We start from the raw sequence: 10,088 nt of genomic DNA, 5'->3' as shown, positions 1-10,088 counted from the left end.
GACCCTACAGGACAGAGTAGAATTGCCCCATAGGGTTTCCAAGGAGCAGCTGGTGGATTCGAACTGCCGACCTTTTGATTAGCAGCCCAGCTTTTAACCACTGGGCCACCAGAGCTCCTTTCCTTAAGATAGGTGCTGTTTTTTAGGATTCTTGATGGATGTTTTCATTTGCCTTTCCAAGAGCTTGCCACCAGTTTGCACTCCCTGGAATATTGTATTATGCTGCCCATCTCACCATGCCCTCACCAGCACTGAGTATAATCTTCACTGTCATCATCGTCTCTGCCCATTTGAACGTGTGGAAGTGGAGTCTTTTTATCTTGTGTCCGTTCACTTCGCAGCAAGTCCGGTTGAACCGGTTTTGTACGTTCCTTGTCCCCTGGGCCCTCGGTGTACTCTTCACTTCTTCGGCCAACCAGCAGGTTGCCGCGGCCCCGGGGTGGAGCTGCCGCAATCTCGGACCCTACTGCCAGGGGGCGCTGCGGCCTCCAGTCCCGCGCCCCGTCCGGGCTGGGGCGGCGGCCCGGTGACGGAGGCGGCGGGGAGCAAAGGTTGGAGTCTTCCTGCGCCGACCTTCGCCAGAGGGGCCGCGGCACCATGGCGGTGGGCGCCCGGCTCCGAAGCAAGGCGGCCAGCAGCCTCCAGCGCCGCGGGCTCCGGGGGCGAGGGCGGCCGGAGGGGGACGAGGAGACGCTCGCCATCCTGGAGCACCTGGAGTGCGGGGACGAGGACGCGGAGGCGGCGGCGAGCGGGACGAGCGCCCCGGCGGCGCGGAGCGCAAGGAGGGTGCACCTCGCCTTCCTCCCCGAGCGCTACGAGCCGCTGGACGAGCCGGCGCCCGCGGAGAAGCCCAAGAGGAGGTACCGGCAGAAGCTGAAGAAGTATGGCAAGGTAGGGCTTTGGGGGCTTCCTCGGGGACCCGCTGGGGAGCCTCACTTTGCTTCGCTTCTCTGGCGGCCCCTGCGTCCCCCATCAGGCCCCCACACCCTCGCAGGCATTCGTTTCTAGAGCTCTTCAAACTTCAGTCTGTGAGCTGGAAAGTGAGGGAAGAAGTCGCAGGCAATGATATCAATGAAATCAGGGGTTTCGCTGGCCCCCACGCTGCCACCCACTCCACAGCTGGCAGGTTAGTGGCTCTTTCCAGGTGTGCTTGCCAAAGTCCTTATCCCCAATGTGTCTTAAAAACCAAATCAAATCTACTACTGTCGAGTCGATTCCGACTCACAGCGACCCTATAGGACAGAGTAGAAGTGCCCCATAGGGTTTCCCAGATTATAAATCTTTACGGAAGCCGACTGCCACATCTTTCTCTCGCTGATCGACATCTTTCAGTTACCAGCCGCGTGCTTAACCACGGCACCACAAGAGCGCCTCTAAATGTGCCTTACCACTGCCCTACTGAGTAGGCGGGACAGGAATCAGTGTCCCCACTTTACTGAGGCTTTATCGTGGTTAGGTGACTAGTAGGTGACCCCATTTGAAAGTCGGGGTTGCAGCCCACGTTCTCTGTTTCCTGCCAGCATCCTTTGCGGGATGTTCCGCTAGCTGAGAATTGTTTGGGATATTTCCCCCAAATAGTTCCAAGGTTAGTTACAGGACCTGGGAGCTCCACGGATACATAAACAGGCACTTGTTCAGCCTGCTTTGCTCTTCTCCCATCCGGCCGTGCTCTCCGGGGCCTGTAAACACACTGCCGTTCTGCCTCGGAGCGGGGAGAGAGATGATGGGATAAAATGGCAGTTTTCTCATCCGAGATCAGAACATGAAGGCAGATCCCAGGTGTCTCTGCCTAGAAACGCTCGCTGTGGCCGGGCAGGTCACCCAGGAGAGACATGGCAAACTCATGGTGTCCAAAGGCCACGGGCCCCGCCTGATTTATTGTTCAGTTATCTGTGCCCTCCAGGGGCTCTTATCATGCCTGCAGCCACTCAGTCCCCACACCCAGAAGCTTACGTTTATCATCCTCTTTAAAGGTATGTCAGCAACTTTAGCAATACACAGACAGTGGTGCAATATAGTAATAAAAGCTACAGCGTTGGGATTCTCAAGTTTGTGGTTGTACTAGGACTAATCATTTCTCTTCCAAGTCTTAGTTGAGTACAAAGAAGCCATCATTTCCTCTCGACTTGTGAGCTGATAACATGGAAATCTTGGCTCAGGGGCTGGCACTGGACGTGTTTTTTGGTGGTCTCTATGTGCCAAACCCTGGTGGCACAGTGGTTAAGAGCTTGGCTGCTAACCAAAAGGTCAGCAGCTCAAACCCACCAGTCAATCCCTGGAAACCCTATGGGGCAGTTCTACTCCATCCTAGAGGGTTGCTATGAGTCAGAATTGACTGGAGAGCAATGGGTACTATGTGCGAGGCATGGTGCTTGTTGGCTGCTGTCCGGTTGATTCTGACTCATGGTGATCCCTTGTGTTATGGAGTAGAACTGCTCCATAGGGTTTTCTTGGCTATAATCTTTACAGGGAGCCCTAGTGGCGCAGCATTTAAGAGCTCAGCTGTTAATCAAAATGCCGGCAGCTTGAATCCACCAGTTGTTCCTTGGAAACCCTTTGGGGCAGTTCTGCTCTGTCTTATAGGGTCTCTTGGCACTGCACTGCTCAGGGAGGAGGTTCACATCAACAGTGACGTGAAAACTGGGTGCTGAAGGATGAGTTAAGGGATGGAGGAGGGGTGGCATCTAAGGCAGAGGGAACAGCACAAGCAGAAGTGTGGCGCGTGCAAGCACAGGAGTGTTAGACCCTCGTCTCAGTAGGCTCAGGAGGACACGTGAGAGGATATTGTCCCGTTAGGGTTAGACGTGCCCTTTCTGCCCTTTGAAACAGCAGCTTTAGCATCCGCTTCTTGGGAGGCAGACGAGAGGGTAACCGAGCTCCATCGTGGAGGAAGGAATATCCGACCCTTCTATGCTGAAAATCCACGAGAAGAGCCAAGGTTGGGCTAGAACTGTGGGGAGGTGATGTCACCTGCTTTAGTCAGCAGGTGGAGTCCCTGGGTGGTGCACATGGTTAATGTACTCGACTGTTTACCGAAAGGTTGGAGGTTCAAGTCTATCCAGAGGGACTTTGGAAGAAAGGTCTGACGGTCTACTTTCAAAAACACAGCCACTGAAAACTCCATGGAGCATAGTTCTACTCTGACACACATGGGGTCTGGATGGCAACTGGTTACTTGGATAGTCAACAGGTAAAACTGAGTCATACTTGAGCCCAGTGGAATACGGAGCGAAATGCAAACAACTCCACATTATTAAGGAACGGCTTTTCCTCTGAGGAAGAGTGATTAAATTTCCTCTTCTTCTGTTACCTTTTCAAATCCTTTGCCCAAGCTCCTTCCTGATTCTGTTTAAAGAAAGGTGTTTGGCCTTTGTGAAACGTAAACATGTGGAAGAAGCCCTTAGGGGAAGGATGGGCTCACATTGCCCTCTTGCACCCGATGGCCCCAGCCAGGGACCCCCAGTGCCGAGCTGGTCCAGTCCTCTGGAAGGGCAAGGAGGGGGCTCTGAGCACGGAAGGCTGTGTGCCTGGGACTCCTGCTGGTCAGTGTCCCCAGGTGATAATTTTAAGTAATGATATTAACATTCATTCATATGGTGCATTTCTTGTTGTTGAAGTGCTGTTCCCTGGGAACAAGCAAGGGGAAGGAAACGTTCGTTAGTTGTGCTCTTTCAGGGTGCCAAGTACTTTATATGTGATATCTCTGAATCCCCTCAACAACCTTGGAAAGCTATTATCATCTCCATTTTATGGCAAAGGAAGTGAGTTTATGAAAGTTAAGCCATTTGTTCAAGACCACCCAGCTAGGATAAGGAAATCCAAGAATCAGAGAAGGAACTGGACTACAGGACTAATTGTGTCCATGAACCACTGCCTCCTCTACCTTGAGACCAGAAGAACTAGATGGTGCCCGGCTACCACTACTGAACGTTCTGATTAGGGACACAATCGATGGATCCTGATCGAAAAGGAGAACAATGTGGAACAGAGCTTCAAATTCTTAAAGAATCCAGACTCAGGGGATCCACTGAGACTGGAGGAATCTCTGAGACTATTGCCATGAGATACTCTTTAGACTTTGAACCAAAACTATTTCCTGACGTCACCTGTTAACTAAATAGCAGGTTAGCTCAAAAAGTGAAGAATGTCGCCCTTGAGCACTGTGCCATTGAGTCACCTTCAACTCATAGAGACCCTATCTGTGAACGAAACCCTGCCCGGCCCTGCGCCATCCTCACGATCGTTGTTATGCTTGAGCCCATTGTTGCAGCCGCTGTGTCAATCCATCTTGGTGAGGGTCTTCCTGTTCGCTGACCCTCAACTTTACCAAGCATGATGTCCTTCTCCAGGGACTGATCCCTCCTGATAACATGTCCAAAGTGTGTGAGACGAAGTCTCACCATCCTTGCCTCTAAAGGGCAATCTGGGTGTACTTCTTCCAAGACAGATTTGTTCATTCTTTTGGCAGTCTGTGGTATATTCAGTATTCTTTCCCAACACTATAATTCAAAGGCATCATCAATTCTTCTTCCGTCTTCCTTATTCATTGTCCAGCTTTCACACGCATTTATGAGGCGATTGAAAACACCATGGCTTGGGTCAGGTGCACCTTAGTCCTTAAAGTGACACATCTTTGTTTTTTAACACTTTAAAGAGATCTTTTTGAGTACTGCACTTTTTAAAAAATTGTCTGTATGAGACAAAATGGACAATAGTTACTCTAAAGCATAGCTGAGAAGTCTGGGGGCTGGGAGAATAAGTTAATGGGAGTGAAACAGCTAGAACAGAAATACTAATGAGAATTTTGACACCGTGTGGAGAAGGTAACGAATGTCACTGAACATTATTGTAGAAATTGTTGAATACGAGTGTGTTTTGCTATGCATATTTTCACCAAAAATATAATAAAATATTAAAAAAAAAAAAAGACAACCCAGCTGGAAAGCAGCAGAGCTAGGCGTCGGGAACTTCATGTGGCAGAAGCAGTTGGGGCGAGGGAGGAAAGAGTGAACCCCAAAACATAGCTTAAATAAGAGGTCTCCTTTCCCAGACACCTGAGAGCCACAGTGAGAGCTGGGGGTAAGGATTTATTTTCGGAGAGTCTGGAAGCCAGAAGTCTAAAATCCATTTCATTAGGTAACCTCAAGGTCGGGAGGGCGGGTCCCCTCTGGAGACTCCGGAGGAAAAGCAATTTCTTGCACTTTCCCGTTCCCAGAGGCCACCTGTACCCCTGGCTCATGCCCCCCTTTCCTCCATCTTTAATGCCAGCAGCATGGTGTCTTCAGATCTCTGTCTCGGTGCCTCTGTTACATCGCCTTCCTCCTGACTCAGACACGTCCTAGTTGTGGTGGTTGTTGGCTGCTGTCGAGTGGATGCTGACTCATGGTGACCCCATATATGCCAGAGTAGAACTGCTCCATAGGGTGTTCAAGGCTGTGACCTCTCGGAAGCAGATCACCAGGCTTGTCTTCCAAGGTGCCTTTGGGTGGGTTCGAACTGCCAACCTGTGAGCTAGTAGTTGAGTGCCTTAACCGTTTGGGCAGCCGACTCCTTCTACATTCCCCTTATAAAGACTCTTTTGATTAGATTGGACCCACCTGGATAATCCAGGCTATCATCACCTTCTCAAGATCTTAAATTAATCACATCGGCAAAATCTTTTTGTTTTTCGTATAAGGTAACATATTCATAGGTTCAGGGATTAGGATGTGGACATCTTGGGAAGCCATTATTCAGCCTACCAGACTCCCCCATGGTCCCTATGCCCCATCACCCCTCGGAGAGATGATATGGGTCGAACGCTCTGCTCAGATCAAAGAATCCAACATCTCCCTCGAATGATGGCGAAGGTCCTTGCTAGGTATTTTACATTCCTTTGTATCACATTTCTCAAATCTGTGCTTTGACAGTGTTCTAGTTAATGAGCTATGTTAGTAGCTTTCTTTTCAAAGTTGCAAAGACAAAATGACAAGCAGTTTAAAAAAAAAAATAACAAGTTGAGGAAAATGAGTGTACAAGTACCAAAAAAGTCAAGTTTAATGCAGGCGATCCGTGATTGTGGTGGCATTGTGTATAAAGGATCTCTCTTGCTCCCAGAAAACAATTTTTTGTTGTTGTTGTTTCAAAAATACAAGTAAAATTCTTGCAATGATTCCCTTCACAGATTATAGAAATGCATCTCTTAGCAACATCACCCCCACACGTGTGCATGCATGCGTGCATACAAACACACATGTGCGTATGTGCACGCACACACGTGCACATTCCCTGATGGCTCATCCAGAAGCTGATGGGTCAATGCCTAGAGAAGACGGCCTTGTTACCTGGCTCTCCCAGAGCTCCTCATTTAGCCTGAGACATTCCAAAGAAACTTCAGGCTCTTTCTAGGTGCTGGGGATACCAGATGACCCAGTTGCTGTAGCGTTGATTCCAACTCATGGCATCTCCATGTGTATCAAAGTGGAACTGTGCTTCATAGGGTTTTCAGTGGCTGATTTTTCAGAAGTAGACCACTAGATCTTCCTTATGAGGTGCTTCTGGGTAAACTCGAACCTCCAACCTTTTGGTTAGCAGTCAAGTGCTTAACCATTTGTTCCACCAAGGAACTGCACTGGTGATACAGGAATGAACAAAACAGACTCCTCTCCCTCATTCTATTTTGGTGGGGGACTCTGTACTTTAAGCTACAGGAAGCTTAAGTAAACCAGAAATCATAAGAAATTATACTCTTAAGAAACTTTCCTGGACAGGTAAAGAAGTATCTTAGATATATATATTACCACAATAAACCTAAATTACTATGTAATAAGGAGAAGCAAATGTTATTTTATATTAGTAATAGCTGACAGTTTTTGGCATTTATACTACCTGTCCTTTGTGCCAGGCGCTGTTGTAAGTGCTTTCTTTGCATAAAATCATTTAATCCTCTTCATAACCCAATGAGGTGATTACTAAATATTCCCATTTTATAGGTGAGGAAGCTGAGGCCAAGGAAAGCTAAGTAAGTGATGGAGCTAGAATTCAAGCCCGGGCCGTGAGCAATTAACTTCAAGTTTGCATACTGCCTTCAATAAAGAAGGGAAGTATAATATGGGGTTAAGGGCATGGCTTCTGAGGTGCTGGGATTGAATTTATGCTCTGCCTCTTACCAGCAGTACAACCTTGGATAAATGTAACCCCTCTGTGTTTTCTTCTCGTTGAAACCTGACAGCCAAAGACCACCAGGAATGCACTGGTAGGCAGTCAAAGTTAGGTCTGTTTACTTGGTACAGCAAGAAGAATGCATGCCCAAGGAACTGGGGGGTGTCTCAAAACGTGGAGATCTCAAGTAGAGAGTTGAATATTTGGGTCTGAGTTTGTAAAAATGGCATGGGGGTGGTGTCTGACCTTCTCTAACTTCACAAGGGGCAAGGAGAATCAAGACCAACAGCCCAAGGTTGATTCCAATGAGGTGGAGGTCAGGCATGCCTCCTCTCTCCACCATTTTCAGCAACTCTGACACCAATCATCCCACCCACAGCACTTTCTGCTTCTGTGCTGGGTTTGATAATTCATTGCAATGTCCACACAGAACTCACAGACAATACTCATGATTACTGGGTTTATTAGGGAAGTAACAGGTTACAATTCAGGTTCAGGAACACTCAGGATACAGTTCTTTCATAAGGACAGCTTCTTCCCAGCCATGCTGCAGGCACACCTTTCCCTGACCCCTCGGCCTCTGCGCTGCTCAGGCAAGTGTTACAAAGCTCTTGCAGCTCTACCAATAAGTGCCCTGAGGCACCCTACACTGCTAGCAAGACTCTTGCCCAAAGGCACAAAGCTTTCTCGCTCCATGGGCCGGGAAGCCCACCACGCCATCTCCTGCCATTGTTTCTCCACCACTGCTTCTTGAGAGCTCCCTCTCTCTCTGTGTCCTGGTTCCAGGAGCTTCTCAGTGCAGGGATCCCGGGTGCAAGGACGCGCTCTCCACTCCTGGCTGTTCTTCCTTGGTGTTGGTAGGATCCTCTCTTTCCTGCCTCTGGGGTGGCTCATTTCTAGCCCAGTGGGATGGCAAAACTGACCAATCCCCTTAGTGGGCCACAATTTCCCTATCTGCACAGTCCATTTGCAGTTCCATTGGCACCCCTTGTATTCCCCATGTCCAGCAGCAGGCCTGGTAGAGAAAGAGGAAGAGGAGTGGAGACCAAGAAAGCATGGCCCTGCCCTTACCCTTAAGGAGTTTATAATTGTATTGGAAACACAAGACTTCTAGGGATGCAGCAAATAGAGAACAGGGGAGGACTAAAAAGGGCCAAGTGTGTGGGTCAGTCAGGGATATGCGTAGCAGGCTGGCCTTTCCGAGAAGAGCATGAAGGAAACCTTGACCTGGCCTCCAGGGAATCCAATAACTTTTAGCTGGAACAGGGAAGAGGAGTGTGCTTTTATAAAAAGAAAGACGGCTTTGGTTTTAGAACCAGCAGCCTCACCACTGGTTCTGAGATGTTCTCTGAAGGATCTGTGCCTTAGTTATCTAGTGCTTCTATAACAGAAATACCACAAGTGGATGGCTTTAACAAAAATTTATTCTCTCACAGTCTAGGAGGCTTGAAGTCTGAATTCAGGGCGTCAGATTCAGAGGAAGGCTTTCTTTCTCTGTTGGTTCTGGGGAAGGTCCTTGTCATCAATCTTCCCCTGGTCTAGGAGTTTCTCAGTGCGGGGACCCCAGGTCCAAAGGATGCGCTCTGCTCCTGGCTCTTCTTGCTTGGTGATAATGAGGTCTCTCTCTCTCTCTGCTGGCTTCTCTGCTTTATATCTCAGAAGAGATTGATTCAAGATACAACCTAATCTTGTTGATTGAGTCCTGCCTCACTAACATAACCTCCTATAATCCTGTCTCATTAACAACATAGAGGTAGGATTTACAACACATAGGATAATCACATCAGATCACAAAATGATGGACAACCACCCAATACTGGGAATCATGGCTTAGCCAAGTTGACACATATTTTGGGAGGACACAATTCAATCCATGACAGTCTGGAAATATGCTGTGCTTGACAGCACTTTGCAAGGTGATCATGTGTGTTCTGAGACCCTCTACCTCATCCTCTACCTGCATATCCTTATGTTAGGAGTGGCCGTGGGACACCAGGGATGTGGAGACACGGTACTTTGCTAATTCCACCTTGGAGAATGAGGCATCGCAGCTCTATGTATATGGTCATTGCACATGAGGAATTAAAAAGTTGCCTAACCTAACCTCTGCTTTTTCTCTTCTCTTCCTAAAAATAGAATGTCGGGAAGGTCATCACCAAAGGATGCCGCTATGTGGTCATCGGCCTGCAGGGATTTGCCGTGGCCTACTCCTCCCCATTTGGAGTAGCCACCAGCGTGGTGTCCTTTGTCCGCTAATGGAAGCTGCTGGGGCAGGTGCCTCAAGAATGAATAGAAGGCTCTGCTCTCAGAACTCAGCGAATCCAAGAACAGTTTAGACTTGAACTCACAAAATACTTGGGAGAAAAAAAATATCTTTCTTAGTTGAATGGGATGAGTGTTAGGACAAAGTCATCCGTGCCCTGTCTGCTGAGCTTTTCACATCTCTTGGACCCAGGTGGACCAGATGGCCAGTCCACAGAGGATTAGGCCACGGTTAGGTTTGAGACTGGAGTTATTTTGCTAAAGCCTGGCCCTTACCGTGAAGATGGAAGGGGTGGGGTGGAGGAAAACATTTGACAAATGAAGCGCTGTGGGTGGGTATGTGGAGTGGTGATTATGAGGGAATCTGGACAGGTCCCGGGTGACAGGGCACACACAGCCCTTGGCTGCTGCTGTCTGAGGACGGCAAAGGAGCTGCTTGTTTCTGAAGTCATTTTCCCTCATCTCCTTCCCCAAACCCCACCCCTGTGCCACCAGGAGTTTCGTGACAGGCTTGAGAAGAAGGAAGGAAGGAAAAAATCTCCGTGAAGGCTACGATGCTTTGAAAACTGTTGACAGGTGTGTCATGACTGTTTCAAGTAGATAAAAGTGCATCATTTTCACCCGTCTCTGACACGAAGTGCAGCTGGCGGAGATGGCAGGAGAGACAGCATGTTCAGATGCCTGCT

At 48.7% G+C, this 10,088-nt stretch overlaps 1 protein-coding gene across 1 annotated transcript; it reads left to right on the top strand.

Moving 5' to 3' along the window:
* The first annotated feature begins 597 nt into the window (after positions 1-597).
* On the top strand, positions 598-9,596 carry CUNH1orf115 (chromosome unknown C1orf115 homolog). Its single transcript, XM_004375920.2, has 2 exons — positions 598-891; positions 9,277-9,596. Exons 1-2 carry the CDS (start codon positions 598-600, stop codon positions 9,394-9,396), a joined length of 414 nt encoding a protein of 137 aa, XP_004375977.1. The 3' UTR covers positions 9,397-9,596.
* The last annotated feature ends 492 nt before the right edge of the window (positions 9,597-10,088 follow it).

Source organism: Trichechus manatus, unplaced genomic scaffold (genome assembly GCF_000243295.1).
Source record: "Trichechus manatus latirostris isolate Lorelei unplaced genomic scaffold, TriManLat1.0 scaffold00039, whole genome shotgun sequence".
NCBI classification, from domain to species: Eukaryota; Metazoa; Chordata; class Mammalia; order Sirenia; family Trichechidae; genus Trichechus; species Trichechus manatus.
Note: the sequence above shows the minus strand (reverse complement) of the source record. Positions and strands in the feature narration are given on the sequence as shown.